The 27,833-nt window shown below is 38.5% G+C and overlaps 1 protein-coding gene across 1 annotated transcript in view; it reads left to right on the plus strand.

The window, feature by feature from the left end:
- The window catches only part of LOC119792297 (potassium voltage-gated channel subfamily H member 8-like), a 63,125-nt gene that overhangs the window by 27,293 nt on the left and 7,999 nt on the right, over positions 1-27,833 (plus strand). Inside the window, exons 4-12 of the mRNA XM_038298880.1 lie at positions 1,352-1,497; positions 2,022-2,280; positions 2,977-3,134; positions 5,339-5,546; positions 9,219-9,590; positions 12,818-13,017; positions 14,058-14,307; positions 17,990-18,204; positions 26,350-26,624. Coding sequence (XP_038154808.1) covers positions 1,352-1,497; positions 2,022-2,280; positions 2,977-3,134; positions 5,339-5,546; positions 9,219-9,590; positions 12,818-13,017; positions 14,058-14,307; positions 17,990-18,204; positions 26,350-26,624 — 2,083 coding nt within the window. The remainder of the gene's footprint in view (positions 1-1,351; positions 1,498-2,021; positions 2,281-2,976; positions 3,135-5,338; positions 5,547-9,218; positions 9,591-12,817; positions 13,018-14,057; positions 14,308-17,989; positions 18,205-26,349; positions 26,625-27,833) is intronic.

Raw genomic sequence — 27,833 nt, forward strand, 5'->3', positions numbered from 1 at the left:
ATGCTGATCCTCAAACACAAACTTCTCACAGTCTGTTTTTCCACAGAACCATTTCCTTCTAGGTTTTTCTTTCCCCAAACCATATCAATTCTGTTTCTAGAAAGGATTGCAAGATTTGAAGCTGTGATTAATTTGTTATGGCTCCAATTCCTAGACCTTCTCCATACTGTCAAGAGTTACACATTCTCTGCCAGAAGCTGCTTGGTTTCTTGTTAGTCATAATTGTTAATCCCTTTGTAATGCAAATTATAAAAATGCTAATAAAAAAATTTGAACATCAGGCTATGCCCGGAAATGTTGAAAGGAAGACCCATAAAATTTTAGGGACGTTATTAAACAAGGCCATGTTTGATTAAGAGGAAAATATATGGATATCAGGGTAGATGACACTAATGTATTGTAAAATGTATCATATTGATATATTATAACGTGAGACAATAAGATGAATAAATCGATGTCTTAAGATAAAGGTGATAACTTAATAGTAGTAATGGACTATGACATCATCTAAGCTAAACTAAGGTTTCTTCTTCAAAGTGGGTCAATAGCCCTGATAATCTTAATGAAGGAAACCTTACAAATGGTAAAAGAAAATTTTAAGAAATCAAAGCTACTGGCTTCAAATAACTAAGAAAACCCATCATGGCTTTATGGTGGATCAGCATATTTTACCGTTACCTTTGGTATAGGGCGATTCGGACTTGAAAACTTATATCTAAAAGTTAGTAGTTATAGCAATTATGATAAAAATAAGACCAAGAATTACTTACAAAGCAGTTAAAACTAGTGTTGCACCGATACCGATACCAGTATCGGACGGGGCCCCGATACTGTCCTAAAATGGTGGTATCGGTATCGGCGAGTACCAAAAAAATAGTGCACCGATACCATTTTGAGAGCCATAAGTTTATTCAACTATTGTCACCCACTCCTGGTAGGCAATAAAAAGTTCTACTGGATTCACTTTGTATTAGATTTTTTAGTGCTTCACAAAGGTAGGCAGCAGCTTGACAAAGCCATGATGGCAATAATTTTACTTTATTATGGTATCGGTATCGGGCGATACTGCAGAGCCAGGTATCGGGGCCAAAAAATGGCATCGGCGCAACACTAGTTAAAACTCTTAATTTCTTTCTCCCTGGCCAATAACATTTAGCAAATGTTTCACAGTAAATGTACTGATATTTTTTCCGCTTGAGAAATGCACATTTAAGCTGAACAACAGTAATCCTCAAACTGTATTTCCTTTGACTTTTAATTTTCTAATCTCTCTGTTTTGTTTCCTACCTATGATGGTCTGGTTTAGGACACATAAAATCAGTTTATAGATATTTTCTGTGCATTATTACAGATGAGGAAATGGGCCTTGAGATCCGTCACGTCAGCCGTCCTCCAGGGTGCAACATGGAGCGCCGGCGGAGTCGAGCTGTCCTCTATCAGCTGTCTGGACATCTTCAGAAACAGGACAAGACCAAGAGCAAACTGAAGATCAACAATGTGAGACATACCGTAAGGGTACAGTAGGAGCCATTCAAAATGGCCCTTCCCAGTCAAATGCCAGCTGAATGGCAGCCCACTTCCTTACAACTCCAAGCAAAATCCCCTCTTAACTCCCAGCCAGTGTTGTGAGCTCCTCCTTTTCCTGGGCAGCGTATTATTTTACTCTGACTCCACCCTTTCACTGAATTACAGGGTCTGACCAGAAGATGATGCTTCTATTTAGAAATTAATTTACACATATCATGACAGAAAGAATATTTTAGTACAAAGATTAATGTTTAAAAAGGAATTGTAGGGGAACAGCCAAGGATTAGCCAAGGGCCCATCAAGGAATATGTAGAAATTTTGAATGGCTACTACTTAATGGGGTTCTATTACTTAGCGCTGTTAGCCAAGTCAATAAGTTTGGAGGCTTTGGTGGGCGTAATTAAAGTGTATAGTAAATTATACATTTTCAAACATTCACAGAACTAATTTTTAACCTCAATACATCTTGACTGTTCTTCCCTTTGTGTTCCAAGAGCGTTCTTGGGGCCAATGCTAACCCGATTCCGGAGTATAAGGTGGCTGACATCCAAAAGTCGCGCTTCATCCTGCTTCACTATGGTGCATTCAAGGCTGGCTGGGACTGGCTCATCCTTCTGGCCACATTCTATGTAGCCGTCACTGTTCCCTACAACGTCTGTTTCACTGCCGTAGAGATACGAGAGGATGGTGTCTCAGCAGCCAGGAACCCTCCAAGTGTCAGCGACATCCTGGTGGAGATACTTTTCATCATTGGTAAGCCGGGTTTGGGTTTCTCTTATCGCATTTTGTGATATTTTAGCTATGTGTACAAACATTACATTGATATTCTTGCTTTAAACAGGAATTTCAGTTATAGAAGGTGTCTTTGGCTCAGAAAAACAACCTTTTCATTCTCGATTAACTCTTTATGATTGATTGTACTTCCATCCACATCTTATGCTGATTTGTTAGACAACCATGAAGCCAGACTTCCTTGAAGAACCGTACAGTTTATGCAGCATGTGTTATCCATTAGCCCTGGCCTTCGAAACGACCCCCATTGTCAGAATATGCTGTTGACTGTCTGAGTGATTTATTTCCCAGTACAATTTTACAAACCAGGTCAAGCTCACATCCCATCTGTAACAAACTCCTAGGCTGGATGGATACTCTTTACCCCCACGTTATTCATGGGTAATCTGGGCCAACATGGAAGGAAACTTCCAGTATCTGAATAAATACAAGGAAAGATACTTTCTCCTTCCGGAGAGATACTTAATATACAGATTTAGAGCGGGAATTTTGGTTAACCTCACAGTGCCAGAGCGTCAGCCATGTCCACCCAGTGCGTATGTTGTGTTTATGTTAAATTTTATAAATAAACAGCAGTATTTCCCAATAGTTTGTGTAGAATTAACAGTCAAGTATAAACCATTGCTCAGCTGTTGATGCTTTGCGTTTATGTTACAGATATCGTCCTAAATTTCAGAACGACCTATGTTAGCACGTCTGGTCAGGTGGTGTACGATCCCCGCTCCATTTGCATTCATTACGTCACCTCCTGGCTGTTTGTGGATCTGATCGCAGCTTTGCCCTTTGACCTTCTCTACGCCTTCAACATCAGTGTGGTGAGTATAATACCCATCCACAAACCTACAGACCTATAGATTACAAACACTCACTCTTTGACTTTGACCCCACCCACCCACCCACCCACACACACCCACACACCCACACACCCACACCCACACACCCACACCCACACCCACACACACACACACACACACACACACACACACACACACACACAATAGCACCCCCCCTGCTGTTTGACTCAACAGCCATTGATTTAAGCCTACTTTAAAAGAGCTTGCAAATGTTCAGCTGAAGCCATGGCAACAAAAACTATATGAAGTGCATGCAATTAGTCTATAGATGACTGTATTTTCCTCAATTCCAGCTCTTTGTAAAGTTATTTCACAGGAGTCCCTTGAAGGCAGAAAAAAATTAAAATAAAACAGGATTTCAGGCTCCATCTTGCAACTCCTTATTAGTTATCTGGTGATTAGGTTGATACATGAGGATTTAGCATAGAAATTACAGTTTAAGAGAACTAGATTAACCATTCGATTCTCGGGAGACTTGTCGGCTCCAAGCTCCAGGTAACGCAAACTGAATTGAGTGGAGCATCACCAAATGTATTCAATCTCTACATAATAAATGGCTCATCAAATCAAATTACATCAAATTATTACAAATTGGAGAATTATAGCATATTCTGTATTTAACGCTAAAATAAATTTCAATTCATGTTTCATTTCTTTATGCTTTAAATCATTTAACATTAGTGATGCTTTAATGAATAACTCCTATGTACATGCAATACCGTCTTTGCACCTCGTGCTTCTTTTACTTCTTGGCCAGGACATCCTTGTAAAAAAGATTCTCAATCTGTCAATTAATATTTTTCCTGGTAAAATGAAGGTAAAATAAAAAAAATTAATAACAAATCCACACCTGTCTAATTGATAGAAGGTAGAGCAGTTTTTAACTAGAAATAAAGAATGCTTTGTATAATTCTACAAATAGAAATCTAAAAATGCAGCCATGATAACGCTGGGGGGGTTGCAAAGACCCACAGCTCAGGGGAGGGGCTTGCTTAACCTGACCTTTATTGCTTTGAATTTCTGCAGTATTCCTCATGCCATGTTTGGAAAGGAAAATCAAGCTTTCTGTCCTGCTCACAATTCAGGAAAACTAGCCTCAGAAAGCACTATACCTATGTAAGTCACGGTGTTGGCAGCATCATGCTGTGGGACATTTTTTTTTAGCACGCACAGAGTGGTCCTGAAAGAGAACAAGGTTGTAAAAGACTGGAGATGGTGATAAAATGGCTCATTCAAAGTCTTAAGTTCTATTGATCATTTTAATTAATAATAGAATTGTGAGTCTGCAAATAAGAAGGTGAAAGGATTTCCCATGTTTAGGTGTAAAAAGTTATAGACAATCCAAAGCCTGGAGATTATACAAACTAAAATGTAGAGTCTAAATACAGTATAAATACAAGAATTTAGATATTTGTCTAAAACATAAAAATTGCTATCCACTTAATTACTTGAGGTTGATATCTGGCATGCAGTCTCTAAAACATTAAGGACTCACTTATTTGATAAAATGTAGAAACTGCTCCTAAATATAAACTACAAGTGTTTTCTGTTTATTTCCTTTTTTTATGAGTTAATTGTTTACTGCTAGTAATATTACCTTAAGATTATGAAATGGGAAAAAAGTGTTCTAAGAAATGAATCTATGGCTATATATAACGCCGCTCCGAATTCGGAGAACAGCTCTTTCATTCTTTTCTGAGAAAAAAATGACAGCTTTTGTTTGAAGTCTTCTTGTAGGGCTTGTGTGCTTTTTGCCTGCAGCAGCTTTCAGGTAGACATGGAAATTCTGGGGAAAAAAAATAAAAAATCAGCAACCTGTGGAGAATTGGCTCTCCAGCTGGTCTGATTTAAAATCCATCTCCCCATCTATTGTAATTCAAATTCAGCTGTTAAATAAACAGGACACTGCAGCTAAGATAACCAGCAATAGCATCCATCTGTTTCAACCTAAATATATTTTTGATCAAATGTAATACTGTGCATATTTTATCTGCTGCAAGCATATAAAGCACTTTGACTACTTAACAGTTTAATTTTACACAGGAAGTCGTTCTGATTAACACATTTTTCAGCCTCAAGGTGGATTAAAGTCATGCAAAAATTGTCTCTTCTCCAACCATTGGTAACGAATAAGTGTTTTTAATGGGTTTACATCTTCCCTTCAGAAATTTGGGGTTCACCTGCTGAAGACTGTACGTCTTCTTCGGCTTCTTCGCCTTCTGCAAAAGCTGGACCGTTACTCTCAATACAGTGCTGTGGTCCTGACCCTGCTCATGTCTACGTTCGCCCTCCTGGCCCACTGGATGGCCTGTGTCTGGTACTTCATCGGGAGAAGCGAGATTGAGAGTAACAACCCCGCCTCCTGGGACGTAGGTACGTCTCTCTGTTTCAACATATATGCATGCATGGATGTAGTAAAATCTCATCATCATGTGAGGACTAATTTGAAGCCTCTCAGTTTTTCCTACTCAGATCTTTAACCCTTATATTATGTTAAGGGTCAATTTGACCCATTTCAGTTTTTGTGTTGATGAAAGTACTGGTTATCTTTTTTTCTTCTTCATGAAATTTGGTGACTTTTCCTCATCTGGGGTCATGAACATGTATGTAAAATCTGGCCACTCTGATGTATAGTGGAGTGTCTGTGCAGAGTATGTATACAAATATGATGTTATGGGTCAATTTGACCCGGACAATTTAATGTGGGTAAGTAGCCATTCAGGTAAATAAAAATGGCTCTTTGATGTACCTTACTCTTTTCATTTGCCTCTGAGACCCAGACCCAGGTGTGGTAAGGGAGGGAACTTTCTTACACTAGTTCTTGTCACTGCTCTCACGTCATCTATATGAAAAAACTCACCAAAAACTTAGCTCCTGAAGGATTACAGCTGAGTAGTCTTTTTCACAAATTTTGAACTTGGATAGTGATGTAGAGCAAGAGGTTTCTAAGGCAGAGGATATTCCAGAATCAGAAGACAAAGTTATTGTTGACCCACATGATCAATTCTCCTACTATGAGATGGACTCAGAGGAAGAGTCTTCTATTATCCCCGAACAGATGAAAGCCCAGGAATGAGGCAATCATCTTCTGCAAGAGTGACAACATCACAACACCAGAGTTGATGCAGACTATAATCAGCTAATTTGATAAAAACTCCTGGTCCTACCAGATTTGCAATCACATGAATTGAAGAGATTCAATTAGCATTGCTCAGAATGCCCATATCATAATATGGGCAACCTGAGGTGCAAAATCCAGCTATGCATGATATATGCAAGTATACTGTATACTGGAAAGCTATCTGGAGGAAAAGCTTAGAAGAATCAGGGAATGTGTTTCATGCTGGAGATGAATGAAGGGCTGCAAGTCATAACATCACTTGTGACAACCTCTATGTCCTACCTGTTTGGAGAAGAACTTCAGAAAAGAAAGCTGACCATGTTGGGAACAGAAGGTTCTTATCATGAATATAATGCAAGCTGATGTATCTCTGAGCACAAGAAAAGACTTGAAGGCACAAATGATCCTGGATTATAGCTCAACCAGAGGAGGAGTTGACAATCTGGACTAAGTCACAGCAATATACAGCTGCCAGGGCAAGACTGCCCGCTACCCAACCAACATAAAGTGGAGACGGGTGAAGAGAAGAGGAAAAGATCACAGCTCTGTCCCTCCAGAGAGGACAGTAAAACAAGTACATGTTGTGTGAAATGTATGAATTCCATCTGCAGAAAGCAGTTACATTCTTCCCATCATGTGGAGAACTTTAAAATTGTTGAATGTTCAAAATATTAGTAACTAGCTAATTTTAAAGCTAAATTTCAAAAAACAAAATTTGTGAAGAGGGAACATTTTAAACCTAAATAAAGTGTGTGAATTAAAACTGTATGGTTTGTCACTTAACTTAATGTTTAAGTAATCTAAAATAAATTGGTTATTGGTTTAACCTGTTTTCTTGACTATTTTGCTTGTATTTACACAGTGCGGGTCAAAATGACCCGCAACATAATGAATGTAATTTTTTTTCAACATAATATAAGGGTTAAGGCTTTTCTATCAACACTTCAGTCTCTGTCTTACAGAGGCACTTTAGAAGCAATACCACACTTAAGTTCACAAAAATCTATATTTCAGGGGAGTTTTTTACCGTATTGCGGAGTCAAACAAGTACACTGCATCAACAAAAATTGACCAAACCTACAAAGTTTGAAGCAAGTGATTGTTTTGCAGTAGAGCATACAGGCATTCTGTGTTTTCTCGTCCCCTTCCTGAGAAAACACTTCTAATTCAGGAGATCCGTTCCCTCTCCCACTGTGCTCACCAGTGCATAACAACAATACTGCGAGGTGGATGTGGTAGTTTCTATCCTGCTCAAGGAATTTGAATCAAATCTATAAAAAAAAAAGTCATAAACAAATGCAAAGCTCTCTGCTTGGATGCAAATATGGCCATAGACTGGGGGCGAGTTGCAGTGCAGATGGTGAGGAGGGTCGGGCATTAATCAAAGGGTGTGTAATTGAGCAAGATAAAAGTGCTTCCGATGAGCAGCGCTCTGCTACTCCGCTCAGTGTTAATGAGTATGTGTGTGCAAAGCTTTTAAAAGATCGCAAAACACAATTAGACATTCAGGAGCCTTTATTGGTACCCCTCTAGCTGCATTAATACTGCAACAATGTTGAGAAAGTCTATTTTAAATAATGCCACACTCAGAATTACCAATGAAAATCATCTCCATGTGCATATTGAATGTATTCAGAACATCCGGACACATAATCCTAACCAGAATTATTACCATGTAGTAGCAGGAAGAGTACGGTACTTTACCGTCTACAGCACAGAAATTATTCAGTGTTAATCAGTAAATCCAGATAAAAATAATGGTAATGATCAACTTTGCTCTAACTTTTAAGTTACTTTTCAATATTTACAGGCACTTAGAAATTACTACTTCAGGTATTAAAAGACACATTCCTGGGACTAATTAACCAAATTATATTAAGTACTTTTTGGAAATTACCAGATTATTCACAAATCTTAGTGTATACACTTTAGCTTAAAGATTTTTCGGTTTACAACTTCCATAGAATTTAACGTTCTATTTCACCATACTTAGAGACTTTTCGAACTAACGGAAACATGACATACTTTTTATATTTTGTGAATCTAAAATATAAATAGGAAATTTTACAACTTTATTTTTTATATTTTTAAGAAATACTTTTTTTTAAATTTTAGAAACGAGTGGAAAGAAATGGGTGCAGTTTTAAAGAGATACAAAACATCTGGATGACCAGCACTCTGAAGTTTCTCAGTTATCTAATAGAAACGGATTCTTACCAGGTACTTTTCTTTAGCTACCTTGAAAAAACACCAACCCTAACTTCCGAAGCACTGACATTTTAGTTTTCATGTTTCTGGGAAGCACATTGTAATCTTGGATAGTATGTGGTGACTTTATATATGTTCTGTAGCTCTGAGGGAGTTTGGTTAAAGCTCCAAGTAGCTGCTATATTCTTGAAAACTAACCTTTAAGAAACAAACAGGACAAACAACCATTCACACACACGCTTAAGGAGAATAATTAACCTAACGGTCATGTATTTGGACAGTGGGAGGAAACTGGAGAAAACCCGCGCATGCTTAGGGGGAAATGCATGCAAACTCCATGCAGAAAGACCCCGGGCCAGGAATCAAACCCGCAACATTCTTGCTGCAAGGCAGCAGTGCTGCCCACTACTCCACTGAGCAGCCATGTTGAAACATCCTCAGGAAAAAGTAAAAAGACTGAAAGTCCAGTTGCCTTTCACTTAAAGCCTGTTATACTGTTGCAGCTTCACATTAATGGAAATGGGAGCTGTGTCCACAAGCCATGAAAGGTGAAACTGAAATGTTAAGGAAGCATAAGTGTCCATCCAAATGCACAAGCACAGAGTTATTTCTACCCTTTAAACATTGTTTTCACTGTAAGGCCTTCAGGTAAAGGTCACCTCAGTTTTCTGAATAAACTGACAATCTCCTCTGGATGGTCTTTGTTCTCTCCTCAGGCTGGCTCCATGAACTGGCCAAACGTTTGGGGACTCCTTATTTCCTGACTCCTCTCACCTCCCTGTTGGGACTGTCAGATTCACCTCAGGATACGGTGAAAGCAGCCAACTCCAGCCACTGGAACACTTCAGGGTTGGAGGATCTGAATGAGACCGGTGTGGGGGGTCCAGCCCTGTGGAACGGAACCAGGACCAGGGTGAGGCAGCTGAATGGCTCAGGGATGATGCTGAGTGGGGGGCCGTCGGTAAGGAGCTCCTATGTCACGTCGCTGTACTTCGCTCTGAGCAGCCTCACCAGCGTGGGCTTTGGGAACGTCTCAGCCAACACAGACTCTGAGAAGATCTTCTCTATTTGCACCATGCTGATTGGAGGTGGGCTGAACCTTAACACTTTCCCTGTGTTTTTAGGATTTAGAAAATTATGCCATGAAAAGGGCTGATATCATGCAAAAATTAACTTTGTTAAACAAGCAAATGGATGATACTGTATCTACCCAATAATGGAACGTCTAGGAAGCACCTACCTTAGCCATGCTGTGCCTGCCCTGTTAAACACCCAGTTTATCTGATCAAGGAGAGGTAATGGGAGGCAGCGCACACAGTTTCTGCCTCAAATTTTAGACAAATACCCCATTACCCGAAAACCCATTTAAACCCAGGTACAATTGGCTTTTAGTGGCAGTGGGAACAGCTCACTGACGCATGACTACCCAGGTCAAACAACTCAGCAGGTGAATTGTGCTATAATCACTTTGGCTCTGACCGGCATGTTGTGGGAACACCAGACCTGGGTTCACCTGGACGACACAGTTGAGCACATCATATGGTGTCAACACACCGCACCAGCCACGTCTGATCCAACAAGCCGAAACAACTCTGTTCACATTCGTTAAACATGGCACAGCGCTAGTAAGAGGGTTTGGGACATATAAAAGAGTGAAACAATAAAGAATGTTTATATGTTGCTCCCCATTTTTTTACTTTATGTAGCACTGGTGACAGCATAATCTGGTGTCACCAGACTCGCAGCCGTGGGGGGACAGAGACCACGCATCTTGCCAGCTAAGGGTTAGACCCAGCTTTTCTTTGACAGTGCAAAGGGAGCCAAAAGGGGATTGTTAGCTGGTCGACCCATATAAAAAAAAAAAAAAAAAACACCTTAAACATTAAGGCAGTTAACAGTATTTTTAGTTGGAAAGACGCTAAAGTGGATTTTTAACGGCTTATCTGCACATGGCAGAAACCTCTTGTTTTTAGCTTATGTGTTTTTTTTTAGCCTGAATAAGACTCAGACTTTTCTCAGCCTTAAGAATTAGTATGATACAACAGAGTTGTGAGATGGGCAGGACCGAGATGGTAGAGGCAGCTTTGCTTTAAATGGCAAGTGCTTCTCTTAGGGGTTGGAAGAAAACTTTGATCCTTAGGAAATGTATACTGTCAGGGTTTGGTTAAGGTTTTGAGGACACAAATGCAGAGGCGATGAGGCAGAGGTGAGTCTTGTAGTTTTAATGTAGTACTCAAAGGCTACTGAGGCAGGAATCCAAAAACACCAACAGAAAAAGTATAGAAAAAAAACACAAAACAGAACTTTGGAGACTTCAGGGAAAACATGCATGAGGAGCCAGGAAAAGATGAGGAACCAGCACAGGGGAGCTGCACAGGGAGAGTAGATATGGGAGACTGAACTAAGACAGGATTAATGAGTCGATTGGGAGCAGGTGTGAATAAAGGATTCTAGAAGGGAGCTAGGGAAAAAGGGGACCAACACAAGAGAGCAACAAAGAAAAACATGAATCAAAGTGAAACTAAATACTCAAAAGAAAACTTAACAGAAGCAAGACCATGACAAATACTGTCATAGGTCTAAAGACAAGTAAAGTTTATCTATATAACACATTTCATTAGCATGAAGAGTCTAAGTGCTACACATAAGGGAAAAAAAGTACATTGCAGTGGCACGATACCTAAAGAGACTAAAAATGAGTATAAAAACTAACAAAATGTTAGACAAAAAAGAGGAAAAGTTGGACTGTAAACTGAATAAGTAATGCTCAGATAGCACATTCATAGCCAAGTCCATTTCTAAACTTGATTTTAATCTTAGTTTTTTTTGCTCTACTAATCAGGAATAAAATATCAGAAAACTGAAACCCTAAAATCTGCTTCTCTATGTTTGGTTTGCGTTTGCATTTTGAGTAGATTTGAGCCAGAAAACCTGGGCAGCTGATACACTAACAACAATCTGTCAGGTATTTTGGTGCTAAGCCATTCAGTGTTTTATAAACTAACAGAAGCATTTTAAGTCTTATCTCTGAGAGACAGGGAGCCGGGGTTCCAACTTTTGGAGTGCTTTACTTTCTTAGTTTTATCGAGGACACAGACAGCAGCATTGTGGATCAGCTGCAGCTTTCTGACTTTTTATGCAAATCTGTGAAGACACCATTGCAGTAATCAATTCTAGCATGAATATGTTTTTTGCAGTTCTGTTGAGAACAGTGATTTAATCCTGGAGATGTTCTTAATGTGATTGGGGGTAGAGTTAGCTTCAGATTGAATTTCTCTGGTTGAAGTCTGAGTCTATAACTACACCCATATTTCGACCATTAATGAACAACTTAAGCTGTATGATAAGTTATGAACAACACGGGCAAAAAATATGCATTCTAACCTCGCTCAAGCATGGAGTACCTTGGTAAGCAGCAGATAAAAAGAGGGGAAAAGAGTGGTTTCTGTGTGTTATTTCGGGGGAAAGGAAGGGACGATGTTTGATTTGGTTCAGCTAAGAAGCACAATCCACTTGGTCCAACAGGTATCTCTAAGAGATCTGCAGGGCTTAATTTGATTAATTGCAAAAGCTATATGAGCATGTCTCCTCCGAGCTGGCTGGCCGCTTTATACCAGTGGCAATACAATAAAAGTGCGGTGGAACCAGTGGGATGCAGTTCTGTGCTTCGCTGAAGCACCTCGATGACACAGTTGGCCCAGAACTGTTCCGTAGGCTGCAAACAAAGATCGACCAGGCAAAAAACTGGATAGTTTTTCCTCAGCTCCTTCAGAGCACATCAGAATCACAATGAAAAGGACACTACGTTCATTCCCTTGGTAGAAGTATGATTTTTACCTGCAAAATCAGACTTCTACCAAGGGAAAAGTTGCCACGTAATGTGTCTACAGCTGAAGACCAGTGTGTCTGGCCTATCAGGACCAGAGGTCACAGGGCAAAGGGGAAGAAAAAGGAGAGTCTGCTGCTGAGATAATTTCTTTCACAGGGATATGACATCCGGGATGCTCAGCTCGCTTCACCATTGACATTTGATCTCCAACATTTAAGACCTTTAAAGGTCATGTGAGATGGAAATACTTGTATTAATTTAATGCATTAGTGGCTTATAGGTGTTGTTCTCCCTACCATTAAAATACCACAGTGAAATCAAAAGCAAAAACTACTACACCTACAGCGAGCTATGGAAAGGGTTTTGATGAACAAATTAACACAGAGATGGTTTGAACTAGAAACAAAACCAACCGTTATTCATGGGCTTGTCTACAAGCAAGACTATCTAAAGCCTTTTTTATCCATTTTCCTGTCTCCTCTGTAGCCTTAATGCATGCTGTGGTTTTTGGGAACGTGACCGCCATCATTCAGAGGATGTACTCCCGCCGTTCTCTCTACCACACCCGCACCAAGGACTTAAAGGACTTCATCCGTGTGCATCGGCTCCCAAAAGCCCTGGAGCAGCGTATGATGGAGTGCTTCCAGACCACCTGGTCCGTCAACAATGGCATAGATGTCAGCGAGGTAGGAGGCAGGGATGAATGTTCACATTTTGGCTGGAAATGTCAAACCATTTCTTAAACTCCCCTAGACGTGTCATTCGGCGATTGACTTTCGAAGTAGTAAAAGAAAGGTTTCGTTTTCAGTTTTGAAAACCTCACAAAGAAGAGGACATTTTTTGTTATATGTTTCGTCCCATCATCCAGAATTGACCCTTAAACTAACAGATTAATGGCCTCAGACATGAGATGCACACTTTGCTACATTTTTTCATGAATTTCAGTCTTGATAAAAACTTTGAAAGTTGCCCACTTTCAAACAAAGATCACCAAAGTACATCCAAAAAGCAGGTTTCTAATGATTTTATCCATTTAACCAACCCTTCTCTTTGGAAAAAAGTATTTCCCTCTTATAATAAAATAATAAAAATTGGTAAAAACAGATGGTCATAAAAGCTTTGTCATTTAGCTTTGAGATAAGCTTTGAGATAAGTTTTCACAGCGTTGAATAGGGTGAAAAAATATTTATAATATCCTAACTATCAGTCATAATTATCAAATCGTTTAATCCTGAACTGGTAGTTTCAGCATTTGATGTCAGCAGTATCAACATTAGATTTTAATGGCTTATCTCACTTTGTCATTGTTCCTCAAGAGTAAAAAAAAAAAAAAAAAAGCAGCTGAAAACAATATAAAACAAACAGTGCAGGCAAATAGTGCTATCAAAAGTCTGGTAACAAAAGTAGAAAAATATTAAAACTGCATATTATTTCACTCATGTAATCTTTATCCAATAATAACATATCATAAGCTGAAATGTTTTTGCGAGAAAAAAAAAATTAATTCAGAGCAAAATCCTTTTCAACCTGACCCACAATTAGAATTCACCAGTGAAAGACTGTTTTCTAGATGTGTGTATGAGTTGTGAATATATGTGGGAAGGTGAAAGGTTTATTTTGCCTTCCTACTCATGAATGGTCCAAGAATGGAGCAGAGGGAACCAATTGTCTCTAAAGGCTTTGTAAAGCACATTTAGTGATAGATTTCTACTGGGTTTCTCTGCAGCTGCTGAGGGATTTCCCAGATGAGCTACGAGCCGACATAGCTATGCACCTGAATGAAGAGCTGCTGCAGCTGCCCCTGTTTGAATCAGCCAGCAGGGGGTGTCTACGTTCCCTTTCACTCATCATCAAGACCTCCTTTTGTGCTCCAGGAGAGTTCCTCATCCGCCAGGGCGACGCCCTCCAGGCGATATACTTCGTCTGTTCAGGATCTATGGAGGTTCTGAAGGATCACACGGTTCTGGCCATTCTGGGTAAATCAACTTTTTACTGATATAGTCTAAAAAAAATCCAACCCACAAAGTTATTCACCATTACTATGGATAACAGTCAAGTCTAAATCAAAGTTGACACCAAGGTGTTGTCTACCGACTTATTTTATTTGAGGTGGTGATATTTTGAAAGCAGGTAAGTGAATCATTATTGTTTCTTCAAGCCTCCAAAGCTGATTGGAGTCATTTTTCCACCTGAATCTTGAAGGTCTTTTTTGTTGAGGTCTCCAAACCAAAGAAGCCCTCCTAGATTCCGGCAGCAAGGTGACTCAAAAAGCAGCACCTGTAAAATTTGTGTAAGGAGGTCTAAGATGCAAGGACCAAAAGAAGAATGGGAGAAACAAGCAAAAAAAGTCCCACCTCTGCAGCGATTTTAAAATAGTTTCTTTCCTATCAGAAATCAGGCTTTTAGGCATAATCCCCCAATATTGATAGGAGGTTTGGGGAAATTGAAGATGACTGTAGATGTTTAATATCAAAAATGTCTTACTCATTCGTGTCATTTTAAGGTTTTTTTTTTTGAGGATTCTTGTGTTAAAGCATCTAAAATTGGAGATAATATTTGATTTAGTTGAAGAACTTGCTGATGATCTCATAATTATCCCATCGCACCATAGCATAATGCTACCGTCACCTTACCTAAAAGTTGATACAGTAAAATTGGCCTTACTAATTTCTACACAATACTTTTTCACATCAGCAATAATATGCGCTCTCGCTTTTTTCTGACCATTAATGCCTTCTTCCTGCTTGATCAGAACCCTTCAACTCCAAACTGATGCTAGTCTCATTGCAAAAAATTGAAACTTAAATATGTAATTGTTAAAATTTTTGCTTTTTTGCCTTGAACTGAGGAGATAAGTGAGACACGTTGCAGATGGAACAAGACAATTTACGCTTAAAAGAAAAAAAATGCATTTCTTATTTCAAGTGCATATTATCCAATTATCTTACTTTAAGGGAAAAAAAGCTCTTTCCATTGCCGTATTATCTTATTTACCTGTTGAAATTAAGGGTAAATACACTTAATTAAAGACATTTGTACTTATTTCTAGATTGTTTTTGCAGTGCTGCAAGGCTTATTGTGGAAGCAGTGTCCTTTTTTGTTTTGGTTGTTCTTGAACATCTTGATCAATTTATTTTCATCTCTCAGGAGGATAGTTTGGGTGTACTTCTACCACTGGACAAAGAAGGATAACATCCAAGTGTAAATGTGTAATAATCTGTTTTTCTTAATCTCTATAAACCTTCTGAGAACAAGTTTCCTAAACGTGGAACTGCCAAAGGGAACCTTCCACCTGCTGTCAATATAAATTAATGACAAGTCATTAATTTAATTAATCATTTAGAGAAAATGCATTATAAATTTATTTGTGTGTTGAAATTCTGGTTTAAAAAAAATGTATAATTATCACAACTTGAAAAAGTCCTGAAAAGAAGAAGATTTTTGGCATTTAGCTATCATTTATCATTCTTCTGTTTGTTATAAGGGCCAAAACCCCTTTTTACTGAAAAAAAAAGCTATATAAGCATTCAGTATTATTAAAACTAGAATAATGTTGATGCTTAACCTTCCCTTTGGTAAAACTATTCACACCTCATCAGGTGAAAGATTTAGTCTGACAGAGATGCTTAGGGGAGCTCTAAAGCCTAAGAAAAAAAGTTTTAACCTGCAGGAATGTTGTAATTAAGGGAGGAAATCACAAAAATCATTGCTTCTCCCCCTAGTTGAATGGTTGATTGGCCAGGTAAAGCTGCAAACGTCTGTCAGTATTACTCCCCTTCGGTACGTAACCGAGCATCCCCAGGGTCATGTCCCACAACAAGCACATTGACAATCCTCCTAGTCCAAGGAATGCAGATAAAACAGAATACAGAGGTACAAACAGAATCCAAAAACAGTCCTGGAAACAGTTCAGCCTCATTCGACAAGAAAAAAAAAAAGATGGAAAAATAGCAACGCAGCATTTCATACCAAAGATCTATTGCTGTAAATAATAAAATGAGCGCTGCCCACAGAGGATAGATGCTGTACTCATTAGTTTGGTGCTTGTGCACAGGCATGTGGATATTAAAATGAACAGCAGCACTGAGCAATTCCTCCTCCCCCCATAGATGACCCTCTCTTCTGTGCTAACAGAGAGGTGCTCAGTGAATGCTATTTTCTTCCTAGTGGTTATTTTACTTTATATACCCATAGGCATGCATTAAAATCCTTTGGAGGTGCTACTTTGGGTTTGCAGCACAGGTGGAAATGGTAAGAAATGAGAGGAAACAGAAAACAACAACTCAAAGTAACATAACGCACTGAAAGAGAATCATTCATGTTTTTTTTTTAAGTCTATCATTTGTATTCAGCCCCTCTATACATTACAGCATTAAAGAACCACCTTCAGAAGAACCCGAATAAATAAACTAAATGTTTGCAAAGAATTCTCAGTATGAATACATCAGATGAATTATAATAAAGCTATTTATGCATAAATCAAGCGGAACACTATGGCGATAGCCGTACTGCTCCACTTGTGAAAGCAAAATCTGCTAGGCTCTTTTTGGCATCAGGACAATTATTCTTATTGCCACATTGCCAGACAGGACACCGTGTAAAAAAAAAAAAAGAAAAAAAAAAAGCCCCAATAAATAAACTAAATATTTGCAATGGATACTCATTAGATGTCTAAAGAAAGTCAGGAAAAGTGTAATCCTGTCTCAAGCCATGCTGGAGAACCAAATGGCACTCTAGAGAGAAGAGATCAAAATTATATTTCCTCCAGCCAATGGCCGAGGCTGCATCATGCTGTGGGCTGGTCTCTTATCCGAAATGAAACATTCTCCATCTTTCAGAGGTTGAGCAAACCTCTCCAAACAAAAAACATGATTACATGAGCTGAATTTCCATGAATCAAATGGCGCAAATTTTGATTACGAAAATAGATTTACTAAATGGAAACACTGCAATTTTGACTGAACTCATGTTTTATAATAAATTTTTTTTTAATGCTTTGATGATATGTTTTTTGTTTTTTTTTTGCTCATATCAAATTCTTTGATTTTGCAAAACACTTTTCGCATCATAAGATCTGCAGCTTCCGGAAGCGTATTGTATGGAAGCGTATTGCATTCACCAAAAAATAAAATAAAAAATCTGAAAGCCTATCTCATAATTACGAGATCTTTTCTCGTAGAAGCTGTACCTTACTGCCTTTTAAAAAGACGACGAAGACTAAGTAGTTGGAGGATGATGGAGCCCCCTAGAGGCATGGCAGAATTAAGGATACATCTCAAGTGTTTACACTTCCATGTTGTTTTCAGAGTTATCACATGAACAAATGTATTCGCAAACAATTTGGATTGTTATTTAATGAAAATATCACAATTGCATAATCAGAATTTTTTTAATTAGCAGATTATCGACATAGTTTTATTGACATTTGCAATGGAAATGGAGCTAATGAAACATGGCAGTGGCAGCATCATGCCCATTATTGTTTTCGGTTAAACTAGACAAGTATTGTTATGTTCTTAGAAGTGATGCTTCTTTGAATGCTTTAAAAATTGTTTCTCAATGCTAGAAATTCATTTTCCTATGCGCAGATTTAACAATGAGCGCTAGCATCTGATAATTTTTTGATGCTCATCTTTAGGTTTCTGTGTCTCTTTTAAGGTCGGGGTGACTTGATTGGCTCCGACTGCCTTACCCAGGAGGAGGTGATCAAAACCAATGCTTGTGTAAAGGCCCTCACCTACTGCGACCTGCAGTACATCAGCCTCAAAGGGCTCCGCGAGGTGCTCAGCCTCTACCCCGACTACGCCCAGAAATTCCTCACTGAGATCCAGCACGACCTGACGTACAACTTGCGCGAGGGACACACCACTGAGGTACAACCGCAACTCACTGGTTTGATGGCAGTTTAATATATAAAATATATGGACAATTGTTCGACACAGTATAAGTTGGCAGAAAGGGACAAGCACCAGATAATATATATATATATATATATATATATATATATATATATATATATATATATATATATATATATATGTATATCCTTTGAGTTTACTGTGGCTTTAAAGCATAGTGATGCTCTCTGATTGCTGCTGAGAATAGGTAGACTAATACCTGATAGGTCTGTTATAAATTCAGCCGGGCAATAAATCAACAGACATTATTATAATGGCTATTATTAACTTCATATTATGGTAATTTAATTAAATTTTCTAAATAACTTTAAATCCTGTAACCAGATGTTCTTTAAAATACCCAAAATATAAAAAACTTATCAAAACAGTGAAACCACAAGTGAAAAAATAAATAAAATGGCTAAACTCAGTTATTTAAACAAAAAGTGCAAACTATCCACATAAGCATTTGGATAAAAGCAACATCGTCACATAGAGTTAAGTAATGTTTTCAAGGTACGTTTTCCCAGACAATTGGTACTAGGTGTCAAAGGATTCCAACATATTTCAAAATGACAACTTTGACCATTTTAAAAGGTAGCATCCTTTAGGTGGAGTTCATGGTGTGTTTACCATTTTGCACTACCATTTTTGTCGATTCGTGGACTGGAAGATGGAGATGGCAACATCGGTTTCCTTTTTTTTTTCTGCAGCAGGGACAACTGCATTAGATGATTGTGTTTTAGGTCATTTGCATATTTGTGCATGAAGCTGCTGTTAGATAACAGTTGCAACACATTTGTTATCGAATTTGTAAAACAGGCTCTTATTTTGGTTCACTGAAATCCCAAAGCCTCAGAATGAACTTTGTAACTTTTCAGTGACTTTGCATGTTGTTACCTTTATGTCCTAGACCTGGATCCTACTTCTATCAACAGTAAATATGGGTCAGGATTTTATTTTTTTTTAAACTTCTGTATGAGTGCTTGCAGCACACTCTAGATCTTGAGCCTTTCTAATCTGTGAACTCTTCTTTCCCCACATTTTTTATGCAATGCCTTTGCAGTTGAGAAGGATTAGCCATCTGGTCTGTGGGGGGAGCAGAGGAACGCACTGCTTCTGCTTGAGAGGCAGCCAACAGATGACAAACATGAGCTGCAGATTCAGATGCTGGCAATTTAGCATCACATCTCAGCTGTAATCTTTACATGAATGAGCGGCTTCTGTCAAAAACGGCTAGGTCGCATTTTCTCCGAGTGACCTTGTTAATTAGAGCAGTGATTCCAGTGAGATACTGTACAGTATTGCAATGGGCGAAAAATAATATATATGTGGGGTATTTTCCATAAATTACAAAACCAAAGAATTTAATTGATTTTATTTAAACTTTTATGATAGACATTTATTTTACACACTGTTATATATTTGAAGTGTTAAAAAAAGATTGCTGTATCCAATCAATTTGAAGTTTTGATGGTGGGAAAATCTGTGTTGCATATTAATTCAGTTCAATTAAATTTATTTAAATAAAACCAATTAACTTCACATTTCATCTCAATGCACTTTACAGAGACAATTCAATTAAATGATATAGACAGATTGGTTAAAAGCTTTCATCTAAGAAAACCTGCTGATTTCATTGAGTTACTAGCTTTGCAGCATTTGCTGCTCCTGGATGAGGAGGCAGTAGATATTAGCTTGTATTGTGACATGGACTTTACTACAGTCCCTCAAACTGTGCAAGCATGCAGCGAGTGTGGAGAGGAAAACAGCCTTTTAACATGACGAAACATCCAGCAGAACCAGGCTCAATGCGAGTGGCTGACTACACTGGGGTTCAAGAAAACAGAAACACACGTACAATGAAACAAAAAAGGACTGATCCCTAAATAATTTGTCTGAGTCTCTGCTGAGACCACAGACCCCCAACCGGGTCCCAGATTAGACAACAGAAAAAACCTTTTTGTAGGAAACATTCTTTTTCTTTAAAAGAATAGTACACCCAAAACATGATTAGCCTTCATTTTCTACTCACCCCCATGCTGAACAACACTCTGGAGTACTTTTTTGATATCTCAAATGCATCTGGAGATCTGGGAGACTTCTTGCTGTCTGCTGACATTCAAATAATGGAGGTCTATGGTGCCCGAGACAGAAAGGTCCATAAAAGTCCACAAAAAACGTGTCAATATTCCTCCATACTGCTCGTCCAATGTATTCCAAGTGTCCTGAGTGGGTAGCATCCAGAATTTACTCGAAACGAAGTCCTTTAGAATGTTTTTAGAGCATAAACAGTAGTGTATAGGATTTCCTGAAAGCGCGCACATGCGCATTCACTACGCTACGGAAGCCGGCAGACCAAACCAGATGAAAGTGCGCATTCAGCGTCTGCTCTGCCGATAATGCAAGCGTAGAAGAATAAATGTGCTGTTTACCTGTGCAAAGAAAGAAACAACGAAAGAAAAATGTCTGAGGACTTCAGTGTTGAGGAAGAGCATGAGTTCTTTGCCGAGCTGAATGCGCACTCATCTGGTTTGGTCTGCCGCGGTTTCCGTAGCGTCGTGAACTCGCAGGCGCGCTCTTTCAGGAAATCCTATACACTACTGTTTATGCTCTAAAAACATTCTAAATGACTTTGTTTCGAGTAAATTCTGGACGCTACCCACTCAGGACACTTGGAATACATTGGACGAGCAGTATGGAGGAATATTGACACGTTTTTTGTGGACTTTTATGCACCTTTCTGCCTCGGACGCCATAGACCTCCATTATTTGAATGTCAGCAGACAGCAAGAAGCCTCCCAGATCTCCAGATGCATTTGAGATATCAAAAAAGTACTCCAGAGTGTTGTTCAGCATGGGGGTGAGTAGAAAATGAAGGCTAATCATGTTTTGGGTGTACTATTCCTTTAATACCATTTATTCTAATTCTTTGGGGACATTCAGGCTATGTACAGAGCACTGATCTTCAAACCCAATAAGTTCAAGCAATATATACTAAGAAAGGAATTACCTAAATGAGACATAGGTTTTTGTTTAAAGGCAGGAAAGTGTATTCCGTGGTGAAAGATATGGCCAAAGGCTGTTTGTATATTTTTGAATCCTGCGTATGTGTCAGTGCCCCCTCCTTTGCAAAAGGTTTCTACACTGGAAACGCCTCTGGCCGTAATTTTTCACCTAGAGAGGCAATAAAGTGCCAGGTTGCACTTAGAATTACATTTCCATAAAAAGAGGTCTTTCCCAGTGTTATCACTGTACATGTTTCATAATTTAAAAAGATCAACAGCACTTACTACAGAATTAAAACTTCTGTCCAGCAGAAGTTTTGCAACCAAAGTGCAAGAATGCCAGCAATCAATTAAGTAATTTTAGCTGAATCTGGACACTTAATTTGTGAAAAAAAAAAAACTCTTTTATACCTATAAGGCACTTAAATGGCACATGTTTTTGGAAACCCCCTATGTGACTAGACAAAAAAAGTTATAAATTTAATTGATGTAAATCTATTGCAGAGTTAAAGCTTTTAAACTTAAAACTTTGAGCCATAACCAGCAGCCAGGTGGAGGTTAATAACTCTTCTGCTCCGATGCTCCAACTCATTGCTCATCTTTATGCCAGCTGAGCTGGTCACCAAACTTCAGTTTCATATCTGCCAGAGAGAGCATCCTCCAACCTCTAATTCTATTTATGCTGTGGGAATGATTTTTGCTAAATGAAGCTTCACTGCATTAAAACTCCTAGCTCTGCAATTTATTTAGAGAATTAAAACAGACCTACAGGTCTTCAGCATTCATCTGAGTGTGAGTTAATATGAGTGTGTTAAAAGCAGTGATTATCTTAATATCTCCGTAAAAATCATTTCATTTTTATGGAAAATATGATACTTAACAAAGGGGAGAGGGGAGGGGAATCGAAATACATAGGACATTACATGCAACATATATGCACGTGCAGGGAATTCATTGGTACATCCTCAATCAACCGTGATTGGAGACTAAAAATAGCACTGTCAGATTGGTGGGGGAGGGACAGGGTCAACCCCAACTGGATAAAAATAGAGCACCAACCAGATGGAGACAAGATGATAGAACATTGGGAATGAAGGGAAGTGGCAGGGGAGGAAAAGAGGAAGAAACTCGCTGATATATGCGTTCACGTGCCAACACACAGTCACAGTTGTGTTTTCATCCTGTCTGCATCTATTAGATTCTCCTCCTGAAGACTGAACCTTACCATAACCTCAAGCTATGCTTCACCTTGAGATTAAATTATTAACATCATGCTACTGCAGTGGTCACAATGTCATTGTGCATGCACTGCAGAAAATCCCATATCGCAGTTTTATACACCTTCATACAGTATCTAAGCCCATCAGAAATGTCCTTGCACAAAGAAGCAGAATTAACTCTCAGAGTACAACCAAAACACTGTGCCACATTTCATCCTACAAAAGCATGCATTGTCTGTCAGCTTGTCACCATGCATCATAGCACTTATGCAGCACATGCATAAACACCTGCAAACACACCAATCTTCTTGCCACACTGCATGTGGCACGTGCTGCTCTCATAAAAACAGACACTTGATTCTAAACAGTTATCTTCTCCCCTCATTTCGCCCCCACCATCACCTCTCAAGAGGCAGACCTCTGCTAAATATAAACCTCTGTGATCTATAAATACCAGTTGGGCCTGTGAGCCAAGAACTGGATGAAGAAGACAACAAACAGAAGGGATAAACGTGATGAAAAGCCTCAAAAGAAAGTTTTCAGAGAATACAGCCAAGACAAAAAATACAAATAAAAACTTCTGCACTTAACAACATGCTGTCTGCAGGTCTGCTTTAATGCAGCCTGTCAGGATAAACAATCATAATAAGATCCTTCATATTTTTCATCTTAAGAACCACAAAGATTTTCATGCTAGCTTAGTTTTGAATGAAGATGCTCCTTTGCAGTGCTGTACATAAGCTGAATGGACATCAGCATAAATGCAGCTCATGAATGGTATTTGTTCCCCTTTCACTCTTACTTTTAAAGACTCAGCAGCTCCCCCATATGAGTAAAAAGTGAAGTGATAAACAGACAGTTTTCAAAATCAGCACTGTTAAGCAGACAATGAAGAAAAAACTAATAATATATGGAAAAAACTAACAGTATCCACTTTAGGAAATATTAGAGCAGCTTAAAATACCTTTTAATCTTTTGATATTTTCATGTACAATAAACCAGTGTTGAATTAAGTACTGAAATCTCTGAGTCAAGTAAAAGTATAAGTACCTCTCCAATATATGACTTGAGTAAAAGTCTTAAAGTATCTGAAATGTCTTGTACTTAAGTATAAGAATTACTGTATAAATAGATGCAGAAAAATAGATACTCAAGTAGTGAAAAGTATAAGTACAGTATAAGTATAAGTGCAGTTTGAATTGCATTTTTTTTTTTACATTTTGGTAAGCTTTGAATGTTAAATTCACTTAAAATAATATACACAACCAAGTGTAGGATAAATTTAGACCAAGTTTTATTACTGCTACTGTTATTGACATCATTACAAAAAAAGGAAAAAAACTGAAGCTTATCTGGCATCTGAATAGGGAGTCCAGTTTGAAGCCCCTTTTGTAAATGTGGCCAAGATGAAGAAAAAAAAAAGCTGTAAATTACTGTACTTCATAAACAAAAGGCGCACACATAACAGGTCATTTTACTAAAGAAAACTAAATGGGAGGGAACTGCAGCTTATTTGGCATTTGAAGAGGAAGACATTTTTTGTAAAACTACCTTAAAACGTAAAAAAAGATAGTGCTGAAATTAAATGTACATCACACCAGAGAAAAAAAGATGCACTTCAGGCCAATTAACTAAATCTTAAACACTTTGTAAACACAAGCCCCTCATCCCCTCCACACTTTTGCCCTTGACTTTTTTCTTCCCCTTCAAATCTTAACCACCCCTTGTGGTCATCCTCGCACATAGCCCCATAATCACTTGAAACTTTAAAATTTTCTGTTCATCTTCAAAAGCCTGCTACAGTCAACATTTAGCTTACGCTTAATAAACCACGTGTGGAACTGAAAACAATGCCAAACAAAGTTCACTTATACAGATAACGTTATGCTCAAGATTTCACAATAGTCCCTAGTGACCAATCTATATATATAGATTGATCCAATAGGATATATCCTATTGGTGTTGTTGAACAAGCCCAGGCAAGACCCAACTTTGTAGTCAATAGGTGGGGTCAAAACTCTTGCGTTTCTCTCGCTCTGGTTTTTTTTTTTTTTTTTTTATACTTAGTAACTAAACCAAATATTGAAAATGTATCAGAGTAAAAGTATGCAATTAACTTTGTAAATGTAGTGAAGTAAAAGTGAAAGTTCTCAAAAAAAAGTTTAAATGAGACTGTAATAAATAAATTACATTAGCATAAATCTCTTTCTAACATTGTCTATATTATAGAACCCAAAATGTTCAGTGTAAACCCAGGAATACTTACTGTTCAGGGGTGTCTTGGTCTGGCAGTGCTGAAATGCCTTGTCTGAGTGGTTAAAGAGCCTGTAGCTGGGTGAAGCCTTCAAGTTCGTCTTGGCTGACTACACATCTGTATCCTAAAAGACAGACGGAGAATTTCCAAACAACTGTCTGGCTGGGAGTCTGTGCATCAATTCAAGCCACATGTCATTCTTAGGCACTTTAAGAAAAATGTGTCTAATTCAACTACCGTCCATTACATTTAGTGTTTTCCAAAATCAGGAAAGGCTTCAAAAGTTTAATCCAATTAATTTATGCTTTAAACGTATAATGGAGGATGTTCTTTTTTCTGGGTGGCTCATTTAAATAAGTGTCCTCCTAACTGTCTATCATTCTAATGATATATTTACAAAAGGCCGTCCCATGTGCTCCCATATTCACTTTTCGGTGGTGAGTCTGACATAGGGAAAAAATTTGCATCGCTTGTATGAGCGATGCAAACAGCAATTTTTAATCAGCGTGCACGAGGAGAAATGGACTCATTCATGCTCTCACACTTGTTTAATTGTCGTTTTCTCTCGGGAGCAGGTACAGGTTTTTGAATTTGCATCTTTTTTTAAAAGCGGAGAGGGCAGTGCTTTTCAAAAATTCGCAAAAATCCTCTAGTATACCTTTAATGAAAGGCCATCTAAAGGAAGCCTAGGGACAGAAAAGGCTGTGCTAATACAGATGAGTAGAAATTATTAAATACAATCAATTGGACAACAACTTTTAAGAGGCATGAAAAACAAAAAGTACACAGAGAAAAAAAAAATAAAAATCACAGTGAAATCCATTATTATATCAGTAAAGAGACGGCTAAAAAAAAAGGATATTTTTTGATGCTAAATAAAAAGTATAATAGAATAATATATTCAGTACAAGGTAGCTTTAGCTTTGATAGTGGATTTGTCCTGGTCCAGGGTAGACTCACAGCTAAACAATAGAAAATACACGGAGTGTGAATAGAGTTAGTACTTTTAATGGCCTCGTCCAGAAAAGGGAACCATCTAAACATAGGCTCTTGTGGTAAAATAAAATAAAAACTAAGATTGCATAAAGATATTTTTACAAACAGTGCACCTTTGCGTAGAAAAGAGACAATGCTAAAGACAAAAATCTGAGCTACTTTCTATTGCAAAAACAAAGACAGCAGAGAGACAGTGTTGCCAAAAGGTATGCCAAAGGAAATCCACAAGGTAGTTGCAGATAAACAAAGAAGCACTGTGACTGGGATACGTTTAATTAAGAGGAAATATAAAGAGCAGTGCTCTGCCAAAATACGTTTCTAATAAAGAGACACTGCTAAGCAGAAAAACTGACCAAAGAGAACCTTATTTGGGAAACAACAGAGGTCAGGTTACATAGCCATTTTTGTTGTCCAGTCAGGCTCTCAGTTGACTAAGAACATGTTGCCAGAAACTCCGACTTCTCAACGTTTTAAATTCATCTGCATTATATTGGTGAATACTTTTGTATAATAACGGCCTCTCGTTTTTCATCGTAAGCATACTAATACGTAGTTTGACAGCCGTCAATGGCACAATTAAGAGAAGCAGCTTCAGAAAAAAAGGAATAAAATGTCACTTCATGTTGTGATCTCTTCCATCCAGGCGGACTGTGAGAGCAATGGAGGCTTTGTGAAAAAACTTCCCTCCATCAAGGAGGATGAAGAAGGCTCTGGATCTGAAGGGGAACACTCTCCTCTCCCCAAGATGTCTTCCTTGGGAAGGTTGGGCCGAGGTCTGCGTTCCCCCCTGCGCTCTCCACTTCGCTCCCCGCTGCTGCCACCAAGACCTTTCAGACCAATAAGTGAGCCCATTCGACCCTCCAGCCTGCAGATCCCTGTGGTGAGCTTCAGGTGCCCACAGCCGGACCTCAGCCCTCGGTAGGGAGCCTATTAAATACCTAAAAACCTTGCAGGCTGTTTAAACTTAGGGTTTTCAGCTGTAGCTATTGGTACATCGATATTTGATGTTCAGCTGACATTTTATTAAATTCATTCATATAAAAATTGCTTGATGACCTTCAAAGCATAAGCGTAGAAATAATTTGTACATTTGCATGTGCAGAACATATTTTGCAACCTGATTTTTTTTTTGTCTATATAAAACCATTTATAAATCTAACAATGGTGAATCTGGGCCAGTCACTCACACTCTTCAGTTCTGTAAACATATAGAAGTCTGGCTGGTAATTGTCATGCTGGTGTGTGCTCCTTCTCCCCAACATTCCATCATCTGCTGTCGCAGAGCTCAACCTTTAACCTTCTGCCTGTTGACAGCCGGACAATATTTCAGGGAAGCTCTCTCTATAATAATACATTTTCAAGCAGGTACAAGAAGTCTGTGGCATATTTTTCAACTGAGAGATTTAGAAAAAGTCATGCAGAATAGGGATCAGCTCTTGTCACATCTCAACAGTAAAGAAAATAGTAGCTATGGTACCATTTAGCAACTCTTCTAAGTTCTACATGCACCTTGGAATACCACTTTTATCAATCTTATTAATGAGTGCAAGAGGCGTGCTATAGCAGGAACAAAGCTAATTTAGCATTGGTAGGGCTTTAGTTTTAACATTAGAATTAATCTAGAGCAGGGTTTCTCAATTCTGGTTGATGAACAGTGGCACCACCAGGGGGAGACCAGGCCCCTCTGTGAAATGCCCTGGCCAACCCACTCGCCATGGTAAGTTGTAGTACCATTAGTCTAGCATTTCATCCCATTATGCACTGCCTGTGACGTAACATTAAAAATCACACAATAAATCAAGATACTTAAAACTTACTTAAGTCTTTATGAATTCTACAGGCAAACCCTGAAATTATGGCTTTTAGTTTCAATGTGCCAAGCCAAGATTTGTATTGGCCTCCTCTTGCCCCCCCCCCTATGAAACATTTCGTAAGCGCCACTGTTAATGATCTCTGCTCTCCTGCACCTTTTAGATGTTTGTATGCTTCAACAAACCTGAGTCAATTAAACAGGTCATTGGTAAGGCTCTTGAGAACTTTACTAAGGAGGTAATTCAGCCATATAGGCAGGTGTGGAAGCATTTAAAGACATTTGAGGAACCATGATCTACAGGACGGTGACGTGGT

This window comes from Cyprinodon tularosa, unplaced genomic scaffold (genome assembly GCF_016077235.1).
Source record: "Cyprinodon tularosa strain WSP-4 unplaced genomic scaffold, ASM1607723v1 ctg417, whole genome shotgun sequence".
Lineage (NCBI taxonomy): Eukaryota > Metazoa > Chordata > Actinopteri > Cyprinodontiformes > Cyprinodontidae > Cyprinodon > Cyprinodon tularosa.